The 25,843-nt window shown below is 34.8% G+C and overlaps 1 protein-coding gene across 2 annotated transcripts in view; it reads left to right on the top strand.

Moving 5' to 3' along the window:
- Nucleotides 1–24,625, top strand: part of LOC149780468 (uncharacterized) — a 40,501-nt gene extending 15,876 nt beyond the window's left edge. For both annotated transcript variants that reach the window (XM_089937418.1, XM_089937419.1), the window contains 6 exons: nucleotides 9,257–9,281; nucleotides 10,528–10,593; nucleotides 12,835–12,969; nucleotides 15,513–15,759; nucleotides 17,756–18,028; nucleotides 22,643–24,625. In XM_089937418.1, coding sequence (XP_089793544.1) covers nucleotides 9,257–9,281; nucleotides 10,528–10,593; nucleotides 12,835–12,969; nucleotides 15,513–15,759; nucleotides 17,756–18,028; nucleotides 22,643–22,734 — 838 coding nt within the window. In that variant the 3' untranslated portion in view covers nucleotides 22,735–24,625. The remainder of the gene's footprint in view (nucleotides 1–9,256; nucleotides 9,282–10,527; nucleotides 10,594–12,834; nucleotides 12,970–15,512; nucleotides 15,760–17,755; nucleotides 18,029–22,642) is intronic.
- The last annotated feature ends 1,218 nt before the right edge of the window (nucleotides 24,626–25,843 follow it).

The following is a 25,843-nucleotide window of genomic DNA, read 5'->3' on the forward strand; positions in this document are numbered from 1 at the left end:
GTGAGGTGTTTATATTCCCCTCATCCAAGGAAGGAGTGAAGTGGTTTCGGATGGGTGAGGTGTTTATATTCCCCTCATCCAAGGAAGGAGTGAAGTGGGATGGGTGAGATGTTTATATTCCTCTCATCCCTTTTTCCAGGCTTCATTCCTAGCATCATCCTTTCATCGACAATGCATCCTTCCTTATCTACTGCTCAATTCTACTTAATTGTGTCATTATTTACCTTGACGCCCTTCCCCGCTACCTCTGGATCTACCCAACTTGAAATCGTATGCTATGAATACTACTAATCGAAATATGCAGCATACCTACCTACCTACCTACCTACCTACCTACCTACATGCATGCATGCATGCATACATACATACATACATACATACATACATACATACATACATACATACATACATACATACATACATGGATAAATAACTACCTAACTACCTACCTACGTACCTACCTACGTACCCCCATACATACCTACTGTTATGTATATTTGATTTAATATTTTATCTGATTTAATTGTTTGTAAGTTTGTTTGTTTTTTAAATTTTTTAATTTCATTATATGTCAAAATAATGTAGTTCTGTTTACTAGGAACTTGATACTTTTCCACAAAAAGTTTGACCCTGACTGTTCATTTTAGTAAACACATAAGGCCGACATGGTTCCCGACCTTAATTCAAAATTAATAACAACCACGTGAACAAGTTATTTTTAATTTATTTTTATTGTGGGAATAATAAGGTTGAGATTGAGGCTGTATTGAATACGTGACCCTAGGCTTGTAAATAGTTTCAGTGAAGAAAACAACTTTTTTCTCGAAGTAAAATGATTGGTTTGTATCAAGGTCATACCGGAGCTATGTGATGTTTTTATATGTAAACATGATCACGTTATCCTCTATTTCGCAATAAGGCATTTCCAAAATTTTGCGCATTACTTAGTTTTAATAGTGATGTTTAGAGAGAGATCTCACAGTCTGGACTTAAAAACGCTTGATGTGTTAATTTTGCTTTAGATTATTTGGATTCTAAAAGATTAATTCGTTTCTCTGGAAATAGTTCTAAAATTGTATTCTTGGAATATTCTTGGATTGTTTTTGGATTTCATTCTTGAAACCGTAAGTTTCTATTTTTTCATTTTTTACAGTATTTTTCCAAGGAAATAAATAATTTGTTAAATTGTTTAAAGCTTGTTGTTTCCACTCTTTCTTGTGTTAAAGTTTATTCGAGCCTAAACACGTAACATAAGACTACATGCATACATACATACATACATACATACATACATACATACATGCATGCATGCATGCATGCATGCATGCATACATACATACATACATACATACATACATACATACATACATACTTCCATTCTATCTTAATATTGATGTGGGATATGATGTGAATGACATTGATTTTACGTTTGAATAGATGCAGTCCTTTATTAATAAAAATTAAATATAACGTGAATTTATGCAATAATATTGTGTCTTTCTTCACACTTCAATAATTTCACGAATAACAAAAGAGTTAAAGTCTGAAATATTTTTGTATGTATGTATTTGTATAGCTTGTGCTGAATTATATAATAGATTATCCGGGTTGTATTGAAAAAAGATTTGAAGTTATTATACATGTTTAAAAGATTTGTCGGGATCGTATTAAAGTAGATATTGAAGTGTATACATATGTATAGAGATGCATATCTAATGTTCAGATTGATATCAGAATACCGTAAATGTCCGCTAATTCAAGTCATACTTGTAGGGGGAATAAATCTCCTATGCGAAGCAACACAATCTTAAAAATATGACCTTATTTCCAAAACTTTCTTCATCCACTCGAAGTCATCACATTTAAGAAACATTATTTTTGCAAGCGGAAAAACATTTCATTTAAAATAGAAACACTCCATTATTATGTCTCAACTCAAATTTGACGTTACATATACTTTCAATTACATAGGTTTAGCGAACCCACACTATGAGCGAATTCGTCGCGGAAACTATATTTGCGAACATGTTTAATCGACCGTATTGGAGAAAATTCAATGGCACGAAAATAGTATCATTGACATGACATGTTCGTCTTCATGATAAAACTCTTATTAGCCTCGTTTCCAATGTAGGTCACTATAAACTAACTATGTGACTTTGGGGATGGCGGGATATTCGGGATTTGCGAGCTCTTTTCCATTTCGTTTTGACTTCAGTCTCAGGAAATAATTTCTTAATTTATATTTCCCGAGAATGTCCCATCTGTGACGTCTCAGAGCCATCTGTGACCAATGATTATGAATGGAAATGGCATATCGTAAAACTCACATACAGGCATACAGAAACCGTTATTCTTGGGTTTCATTCGGCAGGTAGTGTGTAGTTATACACCAGATTAATAGCAGATCTTATAGGTATAAATTCGGTCAAAAGATTAAACGATATAGTAACACATTGCATGTGTAAAATCTATGAGGTGGTATTGTTTAAAACCCTGGTTTGTAAGCGGAATATTGAAACCAAATAAAACACCATTGTCGAACCAGTCTTTGATTGCAATTATATCTGCCATCAGTGCTTCTAAATAGATCTAGTAGTACGACAGTTGCCAGATGTACACCAACAATACTGCCAAGTCGATATTTAGCCTTGTTTACATATTCAGTCATGAAAAGGCAGCCATTCCTATGAACGACGAGTCAAGAATACCGTTTCAGTTTAATTCAGTCTATCTATTTATCAGTGGCTGTCTGTCTGTCATTCTTTCTGTCTATCCATCTATGTATATGTATATCTGACCATCTATCTATCGATATTTCTATCCATTCATCTGTAAATCATTCGATCAGTGTCCATCTTTGTATCGGTCTCTCTCTCCCTGTATATCTATCTATCTATCTATCTATCTATCTATCTATCTATCTATCTATCTATCTATCTAGGCAAATATAGTTTCCTCTGAATCGCTTCATACCAATTTTGGATCTTTTGATACCCTGGCAGTTTAAATTTAAATCAAAAGTTTATTTAATGCAATCCACATATCCTAATCAAGTTTATTTAATGCAATCCACATATCCTGATCAAGTTTATTTAATGCAATCCACATATCCTAATCAAGTTTATTTAATGCAATCCACATATCCTGATCAGGTTTATTTAATGCAATCCACATATCCTGATCAAGTTTACTGAATGAAATCCACATATTCTGATCAAGTTTATTTAATGCAATCCACATATCCTGATCAAGTTTATTTAATGCAATCCACATATCCTGATCAAGTTTATTTAATGCAATCCACATATCCTAATCAAGTTTATTTAATGCAATCCACATATCCTAATCAAGTTTACTGAATGAAATCCACATGTCGTGATCATATCCTGATCATGTTTACTGAATGAAATCCACATATCCTAATCAAGTTTACTGAATGAAATCCACATATCGTTATCAAGTTTATTTCATGCAATCCACATATCCTATTCCTTTTTATTTAATGCAGTTCACATATCTTAAGTTCATTTAATGCAATCGACATATCCTAATAAAGTTTACCGAATGCAGTCCACATATCCTAATAAAGTTCACGGAATGCAATCCACATATCCTAATAAAGTTCACGGAATGCAATCCACATATCCTAATAAAGTTCACGGAATGCAATCCACATATCCTAATAAAGTTCACGGAATGCAATCCACATATCCTAATAAAGTTTACCGAATGCAGTCCACATATCCTAATCAAGTTCGTTAAGTTTTTAGTTTTCTATTTTCTTCACAAAGTTGTAGAATTAGTATCATGTGATTTTAAGAAATTCCTCACCTTACAATCCATAGGAAAGAAACTTAAAATTACAGCCATAGTCTCCAGATGAAGCAAATTCGCACCAAGCACTTGCTGTATTTTGATTAAAGCACTATATATAATCAAAGTACTTGAATTACTGTAAGGCTTTGTCAACCTGGATTAATTTATTTACCCCGAGATGTGTGTGTGTGTGTGTGTGTGTCTGTGTCTGCGTCTGTGCGTGAGTGTGTATCATGTAATCAGTTCCTTTAAAAAAACATATCACCTTAGCGTTAGCTCTGTAGTACAGGTCAAATCAACTTTGCTTTGCTTTATGAGACATTTATAAAGACAAAAACAAAGAAAGTACAAGCTAAACAATAAACAAGAACGCATCTGATCGTTTCAGACATAACTCAGCAAAACATGGCTTCAGTCCATTCAGATGTCATTGGGAATGGTCCTGACTAATGTATGTCGCCTCCTTGTTCAAGGTTATTTTCGTATATCTTTGCCCCCCCCCCCCAGTTCTACACGAAAGCCTCCCTAGATACTTATAAATTCATGTAGTGCTATCGTTTCGAATTGAATATAGCAACAGGTGCATTTGCCAAGCATCAAAGCGGTTTCTCTCAATCCTTGCCACGTACCTGACGAGTATGGCACTCTTCTGTGTGTGTGTGTGTGTGTGTGAGAGAGAGAGAGAGAGAGAGAGAGGGAGAGAGACATAGAGAGAAAGAGAGAGAGAGAGAGAGAGAGGAGGGAGGGAGAAGGGAGAGAGAAAGAGAGAGAGAGAGGATGATTAACTCAGCATATGCTCGATAAAATATTATAATAATCCAGAGAATGTGATATTTGTATTTTCGTATCCATTTTGAGCTTTGTTAGATTTTAGTGATTATTTGTTCAATTTGGTGAGTCGGTGTTGAGAAGATATTTCTCAAACCGAGTAATGAGTTAATTTCTATGAGCATACATCATAAAGTACAGTAATCACGAACCATTATACTAGAATATATTAGTTTTGTAAAATGGACCCCACCCCCTGACATTTTTCAGATAAGGAATTATCTGGATATTCTATTGTGCAAGTGTTTAGCAACTTGAGATAGGAATAATATTTTGTCTTTGATGGTTGGATTGTGTTGCATTACTTAAAGTACGAATATTCGGCTTGGAACGGCTCAATAATGAGTCATACAAATGTGAAGCAAGAATTGCCATGCAAGTGTAAAATTAGAATTTCGTGGTGTGTGGTCATTAGGTAATTAGAAGAAAATCGATTCTATTATTTGAAAGTTTACGAACCCTTCAGTTGACAACAAATGTTGTCTTGAGGACCTTGGAAATAGGTTAAGCAATGGACCTCAAGCAAGATCCACCCAGGTGTTGTTTGTTTCCTTCGGTAGTGAGAACCAGTTCGTGTATCTGAAGCAATTTAAGAATATATAGGTATGTATATACGTTCTGCTTTTTAATTCGACTTTAACTGAACTGAGTAGGAGCAAAAGACAATCTTCATTCCTGTAATAGGAAGATACTCTCGAGCCAGCTTATTTATTTAGCTACTATCGGAAATAGACTATAGCATGTGAGTGTACACTCGATGGTGCATAAATGTACCGTTTTGCCTCAACAGGGCAGAGACAAATTCTACGGTGAATCTGAACCGGTGGCAGATACACAATTCCTCATCGTGTACAACGTTATGATATTAATATGGCGTATCCTACAAAACAATGTAAATTTAAATGGCTTCCAATTCATTATTTCCTAACAAATTTGTGCACTTTGTCATGCCATCATTATTATATTTTTTTTTGTTTGGTGTTAGGAGGTATTGTTGTGTTGTTTTTTTAAATTCATAATTTTCTGAGGATATTTTTCAATTGGAATTAAGTTCAAACGCTTTCACTATTTGCTGTTGTTCTTTTTTTAGTGAGATACTGGTACTGTACACTTTATATGGAGCTTATATTTGTAATTCAACAAAGAGAACATTTACAAGATATTCCCAACACGTTAACAACGTTTAAATTAGTCAAATATCGATTGTGCAAAGTGCAAATCACACTGTGGTTATTCCGCGTTTTTGCAAAATTATCAGTTGATAATCAAAAGTTACCATGACATATTTGATGTCGCCATGCTCTGACTTATTCAATAAAAGTGAGTACTGGATGCCCACTGAATTATTCTAAAAAAGTGAGTACTGAATGCCCACTGAATTATTCTAAACAAGTGAGTACTGGATGCCCATTGAATTATTCAATAAAAGTGAGTACTGGATGCCCACTGAATTATTCAATAAAAGCGAGTACTGGATGCCCACTGAATTATTCAATAAAAGTGAGTACTGGATGTCCACTGAATTATTCTAAACAAGTGAGTACTGGATGCCCACTGAATTATTCTAAACAAGTGAGTACTGGATGCCCACTGAATTTTTAAAAAAAAGTGAGTACCTGGATGCCCACTGAATGCATCTAAATTGATCCAAGAGAAGTAATATTTTGATTAATAATCTTTTAGTTATTTACTAGCATATATAAATGTCATAAGTACAAATATCATTTTGCAAGATTTCGAATCATTCTTAGATTTTCAGGAGAGCACTTGTTTTCTGTTTGATGTTTACATCATGTTGATTAAGTGCGTTTTATGTTTAATGGTCCTATCTGATAAATATCTTGCCCGGGTGTTGGCATCCCACTCAAAGTTTCCCTGCCTATTATATCAATAGTGTAGCTAGTATATTACAGTGTCAACACTTCCTATTTTAATCAACAAGCTCTAAAATGTCAGCTCAATATCTCTTACAGAGAGCCAGCTATGGTGTAAGCTTAATCGCCCCACTTTAGTTACATTATTTTATTACAACTTTATAACAATAAGTATACACATAGTAAAGTTAGTAACAATTTAATTTTCGGGAAAGGGGGAGGGTGCTGAGATATTTTTTAGCTAAAATGTTTTATTTTCTTTAATGTCATTATAATCATTTTTCTTGCAAATAATATAAGTTTTATTAGGTTCTAAGTATTTTGCTATTAATCTGATCATGATGGATTTTTTTCCCAGCAGTCGAAGACGGGCGGATTTTATTTGTTTTATTCAAAAAAAGAAGCGTAGGGCCCCTACCCGAGAGCAATAAATTGTTGTCACAAATATAATTGCGGTATGCCGTGGTACGCAATCTGATTAAAATCAGGTCTCCAATGTCGAATGTGAAAATTTGACACCGACCTCTTAGGGATCATGTTCTGTTAAATTATGTTTTTACCATAATCGCTAACTTTATCATATGATGTATACATTCGCGTTCTGGGAGGCCGAGCAGTGTGGCTTAAGATCATGAATATATGCTGGACAATTTGATTCACTTTCAAATTTCTGAAAGCTACATTTCCATTGGATAATTCAAAGGTCACCAGAACATGACCTCTAAGCGATCGCTGTCAGATCTTTACATAAGAAAATGAGAGATTCGATTTTAATCATGCTGCGGTGGCACGTATTGCGGTATATTTTGAAGTACCCAGCTCAAACTGATGAAAGGAGCTTGTATATACACTACACTTGTAAATACCTGCACTTGCACATACACTACACTTGTACATACCTACACTTGTATATACACTACACTTGTACATACCTACACTTGTATATACACAAAACTTGTACATACCAACAACTGTATATACACTACACTTGTACATACCTACACTTGTATATACATTACACTTGTACATACCTACACTTGTACATACATGTACACTACACTTGTACATACCAACACTTGTATATACACTACACTTGTACATGCATGGGATTTCTGTTACTAATATCAAGTTCTGAAATATGAAATAAGAGATGGAACACAGGAGTGCGGTTACACCGGTGTCGCACGCACACGCACCCATACACACATGTATACCAATGTTTAAACTCATCCCACGCCCATATGCCCGAAATATATGGTACTTCAAATATGTATGTGTTAGTCATATGAATAAAGTATGGGACAAGTTCCCTCTTATTATAATAACAAGCTTGTTTGCATTGGCATGACAGTATCAGTCCTTCTCAATTTATTGTTACCATGAATTTGCCCCGTTTAGATTCGTACAGCAAATATACGACATAGGACACCATAACTCTCTTCACCTGCTGAATACCAAACTAAGATCGATCCAACATTGAGCAGACATCAATATTCTCTAATGTGTTTGCTCTTCAACTATATTCAGATTTATTAGGCTTCAAAGTCGTTAAATAAAGACCGATGAGAGTTGCAGGTAAACAAATTCAGATCACGTGTATTGAAAACAAGATATACCAGTAAACATACTTATAAAACTATGTTTAACATTTTATGCCGATCAATAAGACTGACTGGTTTCAGGACCGGATGCTTCAAAAAACAAGGGGAAAATACAAAAATGAAGGCAACCAGGCTACAGATACTAACATACATATAGCAAGCCGTTGTAGACACACACAAAAAACGGTATTTTTTAATAGTAGAAACTCATTTTATTTTTTATTAGAAATATAATCTTGCCTATATTTGAAATGATTTCATTAATATTAAGAAACTGATTTCTAATATTAAGAAATTGTTTCATAAGATAAACAAATACCAGTTGTTGTCCTCAACAGCTTGCCATGCTTATATTGTTAGTGGTGGTTTGCCGCCATTGCTCCAACAAAAATGTAACCGAGCTTAAATTCCGATTGTGAAAAGGTAGAAAGATGGCGAATAGGTGAACTTCACTAGACACTGGCACACTGAAGGTCGCCATTGAAGAAATAAATAACATATATTTTTGTATCTTCAGAAGTGAAATACAAAGACTCTCAGTTAGAAATTAATTTGTCAAAATTTTCTTCCAGTCTGGTTTGACCAAAGCGGTTTGCGCGTGTTAACAGCATTTTGTTTTTGGTTATGAATATCCAGGTAGAAACAGGCTCCTTTAGTAAGGACTCCAAAACGCACCATGAGTGAGGCATAGCTATTTGGGAGACCTCTGATGATTCGGAAGAGATCCCGCCAAATTTGAACAAATTTAGGTCAACCAACATTAGGAGAAACTGACAAGTCGAGACGTACTCAATTCAATAGCTTCACAGTTAGTATTTAAGTTAATTATTTATTAGTTAGTTTTTTTTAGCTAATTAGGTTAATAAGTTAATTGAGTGATACAAAATCTTCAAGGGGTATCATATTCAGTCTCTAGATGATCCGATAACCCAAAGTGTTTAAATGTCAGGTTCCATCAAGGAGTTCTTCCCCTTTCTGTGATCAACGTTAGTACGGGGCTAATAAAAAAAAATCGGGGGGGGGGGAGGAAAATTACAAATGACAAAACAATACTTCTTTTAAATGAATGAAAATTGAGAAATTTTTCCTATTTTCGTATTCAGATTTACTCACTGTAATGTGTATATTTTTCAGAGACACAGACGAGATGACTACTTATGTAAGTACACGTGTATATTAGTATGTCTATTAACTCCCCAATTCTCAAATATGAAAAGTAAGATTGGAGCAAACTTGTGATATCGATATAATCCCCCCTCTCTCTATCTGTTTGTCTTTCTCTCTCTCTCTCTCTCTCTCTCTCTCTCTCTCTCTCTCTCTCTCTCTCTGCAACATTTATTTCAAACTTGTCTCTCTGTCTCTGTCTGTCTGTCTGTCTGTCTGTCTGTCTCTCTCTCTCTGCAACATTTATTTCAAACTTGGTTCGCATTCGTGGCAATGATTTAGGTTGAAGAGAGGGACACCGAGCTCAAAGTGGCCTCGTAAACAACACCACTGCCTACAAGGACACTCTGGCCATGGGATCAGTTTCGTTTGGTGTTTTCATCAGTGTTATCTGACTATTCACTTTTGCTATGGATCTGCTGACTGAAGCGGTAACAAGCATTACAGTTTTCTAGTTGTTCTTAAAAACCCGAAAAACAAACAGGCGTATTGAAAAAAGAAGCTTGTAGAGAGATAACCTTTACGTTTGAGCTATAAAATTGATTTTTTCTGTCTGATCCTGCGAGATGAGAATGGAGACTTACACGTCAGTCTCTAGGGAAGCATTATAGTATGCACAGTATGTTCGGTCTTGTCGTAAAATGGAAGGAAAGAAAAGAGTCCTCTCGACTTTTGCTTGCCTTGTCGTAAAATGGAAGGAATGAGTACTCTCGAATTTTGCTTGTCTTGTCGTGAAATGGACGGAATGAGTCCTATCGACTTTTGCTTGTCTTGTCTTAAATTGGAAGGAATGTGTCGGCAAAACTTGTTTTTACTTACTCTATTTTCTTTGAGAGAGAGAGAGAGAGAGAGAGAGAGAGAGAGAGATGCGAATGGATAATATTGTGAAAACTGTATATAAGGGTCAACATATGTCTGTCCCCTTCAAACATGTGTTTTTATATAAAGAATATGAAATTAAAATAAATGGAGTCATACTAGGCATAGAGGGCAGTAGGAACAGAACTATCAAATTTAATTTAATTTAATGTAATTTAATTTAATTTAGCTATAATCAGCAAAATAGTTGTTGCTAGTATTATTTTAACATCAATTTTGGAGTATTCTTTGCCCTGACTGATTTGTAATTTGCATCTGACAGATGAATGACTCATAAATGCTGTATTGTCTGAAAAGAAGATTATTATATCGATGTGTACGTTTAAACAGGTCTCAGCTAACAGATATTTACATTTTTACAGCAATATCAAACGCAGGGCCCATCCAGACCCTCACCAAGGCCATATGAGGAGAATCATCAATATCTGGTAAGTTTAAGTCTTTATGTCAAATGGGCCAAAGTTCGATTCCTTTTTCAAGTTAGTGTTTATTTTAAGGCTTAGATGCTTGCTTTTTCAAATGAACACGTTGTGTAATCGTTTATAGATCTTGGAACACAAAATTGACTTTGGATAAAAATGTCGATGTACAGACATGTACATGCGCACATGTTACCGGATACATATGATACATTTTAATCTAATCGATTTAATAATAGATTCATCGATAAATCGATGGAGGTGAGGTAAAGTTGCAGCAAAATATACAAGACTAATGTTTGTACAATAAACATAATATTTTGCATGTTATTGTCCTGTCCGATTATGAATAAGGAAATAATATACGAGTCTGAAATTATAGAAAAATGTGTGCGTTTTAGTTATCATTCTGTATGAATCTTAACACAGAGAATGTTGTTGTTGCTGTTGTTGTTGTAGGGTTTAACGCCATTTTTCAGCACAAGACAGGCTATACATGGCGGCCAGTATTAATGGTGGAGGAAGAACCCAGGAAAACCCCGGAAAGAACCACCGACCCACGAGAAGCTACTGGCAAGCTTTCTCACATACCAACATAGGCCGAACCCAACACAGAGAAAGAGGACATCATATTTAGTTATCATTCTGCATGAACTTGAAAATGGAGAAAGAGGGCGAGTTTTAGTTACCATTCTGTGTGAGTGTGAAGACAGAAGGAGGATGCCAGTTTCAGCTATCATTTGGAATGAATCGAAACACGGAAGAAGAGCGCAATGTTTTCTTACAATTTTGTATAAATCTGATGAAGTAAAAGACGGTGTGAACATTAATAATAATAATAATAATAATAATAATAATAACTTTGCCCGAGAATAATGCATTTGGCTCATTATCAATTAATCTTACATGTAATCCTCAAAAAATAGAATATTCAAACAATAAATTAAACGTAGATCTAAAAATAAACGTTTGCTTTCTACAGTGTCCGACACACTCGCATGAAATTATAAAATATACATACACACTAATACACATACACATTTGAGGAAAACATGCATAAGATATACATGTATTTTGGGGAGTTGGGTAGGTGGAGGGGTATCCAATTTAGGTATCTCAATTTCCTTGAGCTATGGCATACTCAGAAAGAAGACATTTGTGAAGCGTGTTCTTAAAAGAAGAGAGTGTTGGTGTTTGGTTAATATCATTGAGAATTATAATTGACAACACTGCCGCAAAATATGTAAAAAGATGTTTTGTACAGAATCGTGTTGAATTTAGGCAAAGAAAGATTAGAATTCTAAACATGTCGTGGACTGTGTGAATGGATATTGGAAGATATATTCGCTAGCAAAGGTCCTGATATATTAACCCTATCTGTACCTTGGCGGATCGAGCAGATATTTTAGTGCTTTGTCTTAGGGTCATCTCTTTCATTTCATGAGTTGCCTCCCTTTGTACGTAATGCCAACTGACCAGTAGCGTGTAACAATGTTGCATTGTACATCGGCCGAAAATGATGGATGCAGTTGACTTCAAAAGGATACTTTCTAAGTTTAACAGAGAAAAGCCATCACAGGTGTATTTGACTAAAATGTGTTTATACAAGTACGGACGGGTAGTGGAAAATTGCTTATTTACGAGTCCATTCAAGTTGTGTGCTCCCCTTGTCTTGATCATGTGGGAACAGTGTTCTAATTTGATCTGACTGAAAACAGAGTAAGATGGTGAGTTCGAGTTTAGTATGACTCTGAAACTGAGAAAAATGGGGACTTTAAGTTACCATTCTGTCTGATGCTGAACATAGAGAAAATAGAGAAAGCAGGTGAGTTTGAATTAAAGATGATTCTAAAAACGGAGAAAGAGTGTGATTTGGGATTACCATTCGGTAATACCTTTAAATGTCACTTCTGTGAGAAACTAGGGCTTGATCAGACTTCATTGCAAATACCATATTAACTTATATGTTATGTGCACAACGCTGCGAACTGGATATGCTCGGCATTTGCCGACATATAACACACTTCTGATTCGGGATCTAGATTGTTAGTTCTATTTATAGTTTTAAGTAAACAGGGCATATCCTGATTGGCTAGCGCATAATGTAAACGCAGATCTGGGTCTATAGTTAGAGAAAATGTGTGCCTCTTTGATGCCGGTAAATATGTAAACTGTTTCTCATGTACGAAATAGATCGTTCAAGTTGAACAAACTTAACTTTTTTTTCTTATTTGACCTTGTTCTTCACAGAGCCACCCAGGATGGTTTTTCCTAATGAGATTCAACAAGGCCGGGATCCACATCGTCAGGGATGCTCTACAACGGCGAAATGAGACCATACGTAGCGACGGTGGTCAGGTGCTGGGAATAGCCCAATCACATTCGGTAATTTCCACGCCATCCCGTTTCTATCCGTCTATCAGGAACACGAACACTCATCAATTAACCCCGGAATATATGTATCTTTCTGACTGAAATCAGAGACTGTGAAAACAAAAATATTTGTATCAATATATTTTTTAGAATTTTCACTTGAAATTTTTGTTAATTTCTTGCATATACACGTATATAAAAGAGTATAAAGTGGAGAATCCTAAAATGTACTTAAAATTGTGTGTGTGTGTGTGTGTGTGTGTGTGTGTGTGTTTAGAAACATCAAGAAAGACAACCCAAAAAGTCGGTATTTACTATGTCCCTTTGCTATTTTAATACACTGGAGTGTTCCATTATTTGATCTCTCTATCCGGAAAGCGGACACTGTCTACTGCATCTGAGATAAACAATACGGTCTACTTGACCAGCGTGTCATTTGACGCCCGGTTCCGGTTGGGGCAGAAGTGTATTTTGCTAAGTTAGTATTAATCGTCATGCATTATAAGTGTTCAATTCTATCTTGTCTTACAAAGTGTTTGATTTTGTCATCACAGAATTTCTCAAAATGAATCTTGCAAAAGCTTGTGAATACATTTGAACATGTTATTGGTGATAAATATTTAGTTTCATTACAAAAATCGCAGCCTCGACGGATTTTCTTCGCTATCAAAGACAAAGGTCTCAATGGATACAAACTGTGTTCTGCTCGAATGAGCCAGATAGCGGTGCATGACTCCGTGAAATACCAGGGATGATGTCATGTCGAAATAATCAATAGCGCAGAATAGTCCTGGAGTTCAGCAAGAACACTGCCACAAGAAGCCTGAATGCCTGCTATTTTGCCTGGAGACCCTACTACAGAAAATTATTAATAATAACTGATCGCTTATTCAGCAAGCTTTGACAAAAATTTGAGGCACTAGGTGACTAAAATCTAACTGATATTATATCTTAGAATAAATTTGTAACATTTTTAATTTTTGGACAGAAATAAGGTAAATAAAAGGAATATCGGGAAATATATATATATATTTTTGTAAAAAGAAGTATGCACTCAAATTTTTTATATCACTTTAAAATTGCTTATCGTACTTTTAAACTTTGTACAAAGTTTTTAATCATTTATAAGAGGTAATGCTCTATAAATTGTACGAGTTACACCCCTTGACATATCGACTCGCCATCGATAGCAAACTTCCGATTTCACGCATCAGCTTGCTATTAGTGGTGTGAACCATGGTATAAACACAAAAATCTGTCGAAATCTAGATAACAATACACTGATTAAGGTATAGTGTTTATGATAATATGTTTGTATTGCTAATGCGAGTTACACACATTAAATACGAATTCCTCGTACGCTTATTCTGAGTTTGATAGCGTGTGTATTTGATGATTAACTGCAAGTTTGTAGAAAATGATAAAATTATATGTTAGTTTAAAAAATATGTTTTACATTTGTGTTTAAAAAAACGGTAAAGTTTGTACGGGATTCAAAATGATTGGGTCATATATTCTGGATTAAAACACCATAGTAAGACAAACTTCTTTTAAACGCGTCAGCTTGTGTGTTCGGGTGCTTACGTGATTTTTCTTAGAAGAGCGCGTGATCCGAATATCAACTTCAGAGACTGGCGTAAAGGTATCATAAAACATAATTATTTATCATTATTTATAACTAAAGCTCGAGCATCCGTGTAATCTGTATACATCAAAATATCAGTATGGTTAGGCAAAATAAATTATGTTTGTTTGCAGTTGGCCGACCATCCATGTTTTTTTTTTCTTCTGCCGATCCTAGCACTTTTTCCTCTTAGAGTAAAAGAAGATTTAAAAAACTAAAAAATAAATAAATATAAAATTCCGAAATTGATTTGTGCATCTAACTGAGCCGGTTTTGACCAGTACTTGAAGCACTTAGTACATTATATATACTAATCATTATTATTATTTTGTTTCTAACTAGCATAAGCGCTTTCGACTGTACATGAGTATTTTTCAAAGGCAAATACAAAGCAGAGACAAGACAAACAAATAAACAGAAAAGAAAAAGGGTTGAGGTTACGAAAATTCACATAACTATTTCTACAAGAACAACAGTTTGTAATTTGCTGTGTTTCAACTGGTTGGCTTCATCTTGATACTTATGCTGATAATATTTATAATGACCTAGAAATCAATGAGCCATATCACCATCTGTTTTTTTTTTTTTTTCTCTCTCGGATATTTCATCGTGTTAGTAGTACTTATAGGTTATTGGGTGAGTAACAAACAAATTGAAATAATTATATAAATGAAAATATGCCGGCTGCAAATAGATGACAATTTTATTTGTGTGTGGCTGTCCTTTTCTAGTCTTTTTTATTTAAACCGCTTGTCTTCAGTTTCCAAGACGGCATATCCAGCAAGCTTCCTTTCTTTTCCTGGTTTCAGAATTCTGGTTGGGGTTGTGAGCAATTGCAATAAGTGTTACATTGCTGAAAGTGTTGCCACACGAAGAGAATTTGTGAATTTATTAATGTTAGTTTTTAGATAGTCCTCATTTTACCATTCAGATTAAGGTCGTGCAGGGCGGGGAGGGATGGGTGACGCACGGGAGGATGGTGAACAAAGGCAGCTCATGGTACGTGCAAAACAGCCCAGAGCAATTAGAAACTGACATGTGCGTGCTAGTGATGTGGTTCCACTCGGTACAGAAGGGACTTGAGTGGATCGTGGGAGATGTCTATTTCAAGCAGGTCGACTTCCCGCACCCGTATGGCATGGATATTATCGCCCTTCCTGTCTACGAAATGCCAGACCGTAAGTTCATTCCTAGTATCTTGCTTCCTAAGATAAGTTTATTTATTTTTTGGCAAATTATGTAACTAGTTGTTACAATTTTTATGAAATATTCGATCTTGGTCAAATATTTTCACATGTTTGGAACTAATATATTTCTATAGGTATTATTTTTGTTTCTTATGAACTTCATATTCATCTTCTGAATGTATGAAATTAATATCTGTTAAATAATAGACAGAACACATTTTCTTGAACTCACCCACGAAACAAACTGTTAAGATGCACAAAGTGAGAGACTAATTTCTGTGAATTCCTATAAAACGTTGTTGTTTTTTTAACGGTCACATTAACACGTATCAACGTCAAATAGCAACGTCATCAAGTATTTAAAAGGCCTTAACGTTAAGTGATGAATATAATCTTAAACTGGTGACCATCTGGCTTGAAATGTATGACAGTCGGTGAATAATATAATATAACAGTCGCTGCATACAGCTGGCAGCATATATTACAATTAAACCCGTTTCATAAATGTCATATCATATGAAGACTCGTGTAGCATAGTGTTGACAGTCCTTGCGGTTTTGTACCAACGTTTGGACTTTTATCGGACAAAGCGTTCACATGTTTATTATTCACACACAAACAAACATGAATTTTTCCAAGTGTAACATTTTTGTTTGCTTTTTATATCAACTACTTTCCGCTGAGAATTTCCTTTCGGAATATGTAATATATTCCTGATAAAAAAGATCGTCCTTAAAGCTGGAACTGTCCATTTTGCAACCAATTTAAACCACTAACATCTTCAATATACATTAGCCTTTGTTCAACGAGTATTCGAAAAGATGTAACTTGTTTATAACTAAAATTACAACAACCATGTTATGTATATTTGATTTAATTTATATTTGATTCAATTTAATTGTTTGTAAGTTTTAAAATCTTTTTATTTTTAATTTCATTACATGTCAAAGTAATGTAATCTTGTTTACTTGATTTGGCATTTTTCCCCCAGCAAATTCAGTTTGTCCTGACTCTTTTCATACACAGCTATTAATAGTAACCTTGTTTCTATTTTTAATTTAGTCCCCGACCTTGATTCAGAAATCACTGAGACAAGTAAACAACTTTCCATTTTTATTTTATTCTCGGAGTAAAATGATTGAGGTTTTCTTTTATCAAGGTCATACTGGAAGTATGTGACTTGAGATTGTAAACCGCCTCTATTTCGCACTTCTGGGTTTTCCGAAATTGCGCTGTAGTTAGAATTAATAGTGATGTTTAGAGAGATATTTCTCAGTTTGGGCGTTTATCTTGGACACTGGAAAGTGTTTCTTTGTGACCAGTTTGGAGTTTCATTTTAATTTTTATTCCAATTATTTGGATTCTAAAACATTGATTCTTTTTCCTGGAAATATTTGAGTGTTCATACAGAATTCTTGGACAAATACATTTCTTTAAATTTTATTGGAATTCAAACTGCAGAATATTATTTTCTGTGGTTCACAAAGAACTGTAAACACATCAGTGCTCTACTGACTACAGTTTACGTCATCGCCTTCTATTTTTGATTTTTTGTCCGGACTCGAACTTGAATTCATTAGAGCATTTCATTACTAGGACTTCTAAAATTTAATTCGTGGATTATTCTTGGATTATTTTTAGATTTGATTCTTAAAATCGTAAGTTCTTATTTTTTCATTTTTACATTTATTTTTTTTAGGGAAAAAAATCATTTGTTAAATTATAAAAAGCTTGTTGTTTTCACTTTGTCTTTGTTACGGTTTATTAGAGCCTAAACACGCAACACTATGCCTTCTTTATCGTAAGATGTAAAGCAATTCTACACGTTTAAACTCTTATTCTAAACTAAAGCATTTCGCTATTTTCTTATCTGCTACCGTAGAAAATTCATTTTTTTATTCTGGATTAGAACATGCCCAATTTGATGTTCAAAAATGATATTCAGCTTTTATTATAATTCTTATTTTTTAATAAATTATTCGTCTAGAGCGTTCAAGGACATTGGTTTTGACGGAGTACCCACGAATCGATAACCCTGATCAGTTTCGAGATGCTTTTGCCCGACCCTCGGAGCAGCTCATGCGCAGTTCCCGAATTCAAGCTTATCCCCAATTTATCAGAGCGATGACTATTCCTCCAACGTCTCCGGAAGACAGAGTTTCCCGCCATGTTCGTGGCTACTGGCTAAAAAGGAATAGCATTGTGTCTGCTCATATGTTCTCCTCCTTTGAAACTGCGCTTGACTATTTCTATAAGAATGGTACGTAATAATTCTAATTATTTTCTTGCATTATATAACGGCATGAATGTATGATGGAAAGCTGCTTTAACAAGTCTTTCAGCAGCAATCAGATTTTTTTTCAGATTGATCTTTCAATTTCAATAAAAGAATAAAACCTTTGTGTTTGCATCACACGTGATTCCCTGGCCCAGATGAAGGTCAATTTATGGTATTTTATTGTTACCTCCCCTCGTACTATTTCGGTATTTACATATGCGTATGAGACAATGTTTTAGATAATTACTCGAGTTTCCTCTATCATCCTTAATTTGTACTGCGTTTTGTATGTTTTGGCAGTATTCTGCAATATCGGTGTTTGGACTGTATCCATTATATTAGTATTTCATCTGTAGTTGACTAATGTACATCCTAGTACATCCGATTTAAAACTCGTCGATTACAACTGTTGCTTATTTAAAGAGTCCAACTTACTCGGCTCAATAAATCTTTCGAAAGTATTGTCTAAATCATTTAGGTTTTTTTAACTTCCATATGAATTCTTTATTTCGGTGTATATAATCCTCACCCAGCTCCAAAATGCTGCTAAGTTAAGCAAAAGTGAGGACCAATTTCTTAAAAAATAGGCCTCAGCCATGAACTTTAACTTGTGCAATACGGTAAAACAGGAACTAACACTGAATATTGCGAAGACTATGTCACCTTTACACTGTATACTAGTGTTAGCCTATCTAATTTGTGTCAAAAGAGATTGCGTGCAATATGCATGTATGCATGCACGCTCGCGCGTACGTGTGTGTGTATATATCAGTGCCGGATTAAACCCTGTGGAGGCCCTTATGCAGTCGAAATCTTGGGGCGCCCTGTACGTTACATTAATACAGCATTTTCTTTAAGGAGTCTTTACAGTAAAGTTTTCGTTTCTTTTATTCATCTTTTTCTATCTTTTGGAAACAATTTAAGAAAGCCTGGTTGTAATTTTCTTTCAAGATCAATCAATATTATTTTGATCCGTTGTCGCAGGGCCCATAAAAGGCGTGGGACCCATAGGCCGATGCCTGCTTTGCCTATTTGGTAATCCGGCACTGGTGTATGTGTGTGTGTGTCTTTTCCTTTTTTGTGCATTATTTATTGACCCTAGATTAATTGATAACCATAAATGTTTTGATTGTAAGGTGACCTTGGGATGGTGTTCGCCGGCCCAGGGGTCAACCTATTACAGGGATAATTAAAAAAATTAAAAAGTTTAAATTTAAGAAAACAAAACCAACCCCTACAAAATTGATGGCATAATGCACATTTAGATCTGGATCTATACCTTAAGGATCATGCTTATTTTTGGGGGTGGGCGGGCGAGATGGCATAAACATTCACTTAATCTTGATGTGTCGCTGAGCTCAGGCCCGGAGGGCGATGATTTAAATGCACTCGTGGGAATCGGCAAACGTTTATACCAAAGAAAGATGTATGATCGATACTCTTACATAGAAATAAAGAAAATGCTTTTAAATTTGCTGATGAAGTCAGATTGTGTATGCTGGCTTTATTTTTCGAGTGCTCTCTATCCCTACTGCAGATGCAAATCGTTCAGTGTACATGGGCGTCTCGCACGAGAACCAGCTGCGCAGATCTATTGAGATATAACCAAATTAGAAAATCGTTGAACATAATTGCCGTATTGAGGAATGCAGCACTAATCAAATCTTTGACAAGTAATATCATGAAATTACACATATTTTGAACCTTATTTTGACTTATATGCACAAGGAAAAACACGGCGGGTACTGCGGAGCAGACCAGTTGAAGATTAAGTTTGCATATTTGGTGATCTCTGTGGCTTAGCATAAGAAAGATGCACCGGAACAAAAGAATTTGTTTGTTTATTTGTTTATTTGTTTTTGTTTGTTTGCTTTCTATACGCGTACAGATTTGCACGTATGTGTGCCTAAAAAGCGTCATATGATTGTATATTTTCAGTCAGTGCATTCAAGATGTCTTTTTCTGTTGTATGGCCCGAAAAATGATAAGTACAAAACACATCTGGGCATCAATGCCGCGTTAAATCAGATGTTGTTACGTGGAAAAATCACATTCATAAACCTCAGCCAACAATCCTATGTAAGAAGTTTTGATTGAAATCACCAGTAGAATTAACATAATAAATCCTGATCAAACGACACAATGTGAGACGACACATCAGTGTCAGTCCTGTTCACAGATGAGTGTACGATAAACGCGATAACATACGGGTTTTTTTACGTAAAAAAAATTAATACACAGCATTGTTGGACACGGTGTTTAATTGTGGCCGTATTCATTAACGGCATCGGATTTCACGCAACATTGATGCACTGTCTTAATATCCTTATACTTTTTTTCGGGCCACAATGCACTGAGTAACGTGAGTTTATTGGCTGGAAACATGCTGTCCTGTTACACTCTCCAGTTGCACAAAAGAGAGAAAATTTCTAAGTGGAAAAATAAAATGTGCTCTTTCTCCGTAACGAATCAAGTTCGCTCAGAGCGATAGAAATAACTGTACACGCAAAGTGGATTTTCAACTCTGCATCTCGTCAGCTCCATAGAAACCGACGTGTATACTCAAAGAGTGTATTAATAAAACTATGGTTTCAACTATCTGTGTATGTATGTATGTATGTATGTATGTATGTATGTATGTATGTATATATATATATATATATATATATATATATATATATATATATATATATATATATATATATATATATATATATATATATATATATGTGTGTGTGTGTGTGTGTGTGTGTGTGTGTGTGTGTGGTGTGCCAAATTACAGGTAGCTGCTTTTAGTTTCGTTTCACATGCTTTGATTTTTAAAGAAAAAGAATCTCCCAGACATGTTCTCATTACTTCTCCTGGTTATATATCTTAGGTATTATTAAATCAGCTTACCTCCTTTTATTCTGGTGTATGATTGATAGGTGTAATTTAGGTTCAGATTGGCCTTACTTTAGATGTGCATCTCTTAAAAGATTGCTACCTCCGGTTGGTCATTCTCATTTCTTGGACTTCAGAGGTAAATTGGCAAAAGCGATATGAAATGTTTTCAGTATTTATAGTTCAAAATGTTTTAATTGCACTTTGAACAGTTTGAACAGTTATTATTTTCTACTCTGGCAAAATTCCTTTTTCCTTTTTTTTAACTATTAAAATTAGTGTGTGTGTGTGTGTGTGTGTGTGAGAGATTTTGGCTTTTAACGTAGCTTTAACAATTTTTCAGTCATCTCGCTACGATGTCTGCAGTGTGGCAGTTTATAGTGATGTCTAGCACTGGGGCATCATGCAGCAGACATGTAGCATGATGTCCCACCCAGTCACATTATCCTGAAACCAGGCCGGCCAGTTCTAACCTCTTAATGCTGAGCGCCAAGCGAGTCAGCTGTTAGTACCATTTTTATAAGTCTTTGGTATGACTCGGCCGGGGCTCCAACCCACGACCTCCCGCATCTGAGGCGGACGCTCTAACCACTAGGCCACCGGAACGGTCATTAAAATTAGTGTATTTTGGACTAGTTTAAGTTCATTTCTCAAGAAATGAGAGCAGCGATTTTCTTTATGTAGCACCCCCCCCCATAAAAATCTATATATAGTATATAAATGAAAAACAACAACAACGTGAAAGTAGCGTGAAGGTATGTCAATATTCTCTCCAATGTGCTTCTCGCAATTACACAGCATTTCACCTTGTACATGGTCCTCTTTCAGAAGTACACAAAAACTGTAGAGCGTGACCTTATTCCTCAGAAATGTTATATGAAATGCTTAACGATCTCAGAAGGCTGTGAGATGCTCATATACACACCCATTTCACATCAGATCAGGAGCGCACGCCATCGTGCTGCATTGTATGATCCCTATATTTTTGTATAAAAACGCGTATGCTGCATTGAATGATCACTATATTCTTGTATAAAAACGCGTACGCTGCATTGCATGATCCCTATATTCTTGTATAAATACGCGTACGCTGCATTGTATGATCCCTATATTCTTGTATAAAAACGCGTACCCTGCATTGTATGATCCCTATATTTTTGTAAAAGAAAAACGCATACGCTGCATTGTATGATCCCTATCTTCTTGTGTAAAAATGCGTACGTTGCATTGTTGGATGAAGTGTATGAATGTTGGTGTATCCGTGTATCAGCAATGGATTTGACGCAGTGCTGATTCCAGGCCGTGTTGTTACACTTATGCTATTTCCGGACCGCGCCCTCAATAAGGACCCATCACGTCATATCTCGTGAACATTGGTATCTCAATGGTTTTACGATCTCCTGTCTCAAAGATGGGGAATGCTTTTCCCAGAATGCATCTTACTCAGACAACACGAAATGAATATCGAGAAGAAAAAAAAATTGTCTGCTCATTAGTTAACCGACTTGTAGTCTCAAGTGCATTTTGGAATTTTATATTTAAATTTTTGAAAAGTTTTCCTTCTTGTTTGTGTAATAATGGCGAACATGCATTTTTTATTGTATTTTTTTAATATAATTTTTCTTATAAACGCTTTCCGAATCCCATAAAATAGCATGCTTGATCACTATATTGCTACCTGTGCAGGGTTCTACTCGTCATTTCTATTTTCAGAAGAAGCAAGAAGACTACGTCAGGTAGAAGAAACTTTGTCGTATCCCACCACAATCATACTGGACTTGGCAGACAGAGTCTTTGGTCGCTAATGCAAAGTCTTCAAAGATGGCCTCAACCTTTGACGGCCTTTGTACTATCCTTCGTAATAGGGTTTTCTAAATCGTATACGGTAGGATAATACATTTTACCTGATGACCAAATCATACATTATCGTAGTGTGTTATGAAATCTTCAACATGCAGTCTGTTTGAATGCACGCGCACCTGCAAAGCTTTTGAAGTAATTTTGGACGACTCGCGATGTTTTAGGTACGCTGTATATTTCTTCAGTTTGGAACATAAAATAGTGCAAAGGACTTTTTCCTTTTAGGCAAATCTCTGTTAGGCAATTTATTAACAAAAATATCCCCAGTTTGACTGCTTGAGTTGCATTTTTTGGCAGGGGTGTGTGGGTGAGAGGGGGGTAGTTAAAAAGCACATTTGACTCGATAATAACCTTTTATCGCGCTGGCAGCTGTTTCTTTGAAATGCTCTTTGGAGCTACTTCACACAGCATTTCCTGTCAGCAGCTGATGTTTTATCGTAGACAATTGTCACTCAATTTGATAAACTTGATACGAAGCTTTCGAAAGAACTATATTCAAAGATTTGAAAGTATGTATATATGTAAATATTTACGGCTAGTATGCAATAATTTGTGCAGATGTATATTCGGATACTAATATCCATAGTATTCTTTTACTCGGTCTTTTTTGTACATTTATCTGTGATGCCGGAAATTACTGAAACCATTTATACCTAACGAACTTTACTTCCGTTTACAGTAGCAAAACTTCAATGTCCTGCTGAACCCATCTAAATTCGTGTTATACCATATATAAATTTTACGTCATCAAATCACTTGGACAGATATCTAGAAGATAATTTTGTTTTTGTTCTAGTATGATACAAACTGGTAACTATAAATCAATTTGACAACTTTTCCAAATATTAAAATCTATTGAGCCGGCATTAGTATTTCATACTACAGTATTTTAGTTGGATCCATCGACGAATAACATGAAAACGCCTAAGAATCCGACTAATGTAATTTTTGAAGGCAACTGATGGCGTTATTGACATAGCATCTTTATAATGTTTGTCTTCAGTTTTTAAACGTTTGTTTCAAATATTCGGACAAAAGAAAACTTGTTTGAATAATGACATGAATTGAATTAAGAGGATGGAATTCAAATTTGCTTTGGAAAAAATAGAAACACTCCTATAATGTTGCTTATCAGTTTTAATCAAAGGAAATAAAATTTCTTTGGAAACCGATTTTCCAATTCATGAAAATTAGTAGATTACTGTGTTGATAAAACTGAACAGTGACATTTGTGTTAGAATTTACTCCAAAATATAAGATAGGAATAAATCTAAACTCATTTGCACAAAACAGTTCCTGTGACTTTGGTCTCAAGGAAAACAAGACATAAATGACTTTGAATGTATGGCAGTCTACTTTAATGGCGTGAAATTTGCCGCTCTTTCAATATGAAACGTATGTATGTTCTTGTTTTATCCACCAGCTGGTAAAATCAAGCAAATTTGTATAGCTATTGATTCATTATGACTGATTTTGATTTCTGCCTTTCCGGTTTTGTAACTTTTTGTCCCTTTTGATCATATATTGAAATAATATGTATGCTTTTAACGTAGTTTGATTTTGTTAGACAGTTAATCTGTTTAAATTTTGTTTATTGTCAAAGTTAGGACAACTGTTTGATTGCACTGTTACGGTAGTATTAAAAAAAAAAATGATGTAGGGGAGGTAATTGAATAAATATCATAGCCTTCTTCACTTATTACTCACAACACCCTAGCGAGTGAGACAAGTTGAAGTTCATGTTTTTTTAAAATACAAATTACTCCATTATAATTAAATAGCTCTTGTACAGCTATGCAATATTAATGGAAAACATTAAACCTGGTTGTAATGTAATATTCGCTTATATTTTCTTACCCCACCCCCAGAGGTTTTTAAAATTTCATTCAGAAAAACGATGAATTTAAAGGCTTTCTTATCACTAAAATTTGTACTTTTAGTAAACCTTGTATACTTTGAATAAATACCGATTTGATAAAAAAGTAATTTGACGGCTAAAAAGTAATTGTTTAGCTAATTTAGAACAAAAACACAGTCACTGAACGGCAAACACCGAATCAGAACTATGTGAGTTTTCAACTTTCTGAACCCTAACGTTGTATCTATCTTATCCTCTCTGATTTATTCTTTCTGTCTTTGCTTTTTCATTTCTGTCTCTCACGTCATTAGTGACTTGTGTTTCCTTGATATAAAAATAAATACCAGTGTATACAGTGTATAAATATGGAATTTTCTATATTTTACGTTTACGGAAAATAGTTGTATGTGTGTGGATGTAAAACTAAGGTGGTCGTACTTTTTATTTCTGCCTATGGGACCACATTGTTTGCTTAAAAGAATTATTATTTACGTATATTATTAATAGTTGCAGTCTATATTCAAGTGTTTCAATCAGTTGTATGTATGTTACATAGAAACGCAGCATTGCAATGATATACTATTATATATACTGTTGTATGAGCGCGGGCATAAAACAAATGACATACAGGATACAGTTTCTGATGGAATAAAGTTACAGTGAGGGCTTTACGCAGTCAGAGGGACAAGAAGTAAAGATCGGAGAACAAATGGAAGCAATGGGTGCATTTTTGCTTTCTTATTCTCTTTTTTTAGTCTGTTGTGATTTTGTTTGACGATTCAATCAACCGTTTTTGCCACTGAAATTATCACTCATCACAGTTCTCTCATTGAGAGTAGTAATCTCTGTTAAGAAAAAAAATAAATAACAAATGACTGATAAAATATAAACCATATTAATGAATCGTAGAGGCTAACACAACACAAATCTATTGATCTAGAATGTAACGATTTTTTGGTTAATATACTTGGTAGAAATAAAGGCTAATATTCTTTCTGCGGTATTTTATCACATAGCTTCAGGTTCTATTGCCAAAATAATTCAAAATCTATGTTTTAATTTTAGATAATAAGAAAGGTTTTATTACTGGTAAATACATGGGTGAAAATGTTCTATTTATTTATGACCCTCTGTAATATACACACATAAATAAAACATCTTGTATTTAATATTAACATACGATGATGAAGCGTTTG

Source organism: Sinohyriopsis cumingii, chromosome 16, assembly GCF_028554795.1.
Source record: "Sinohyriopsis cumingii isolate HCF-2022 chromosome 16, ASM2855479v2, whole genome shotgun sequence".
NCBI lineage: Eukaryota > Metazoa > Mollusca > Bivalvia > Unionida > Unionidae > Sinohyriopsis > Sinohyriopsis cumingii.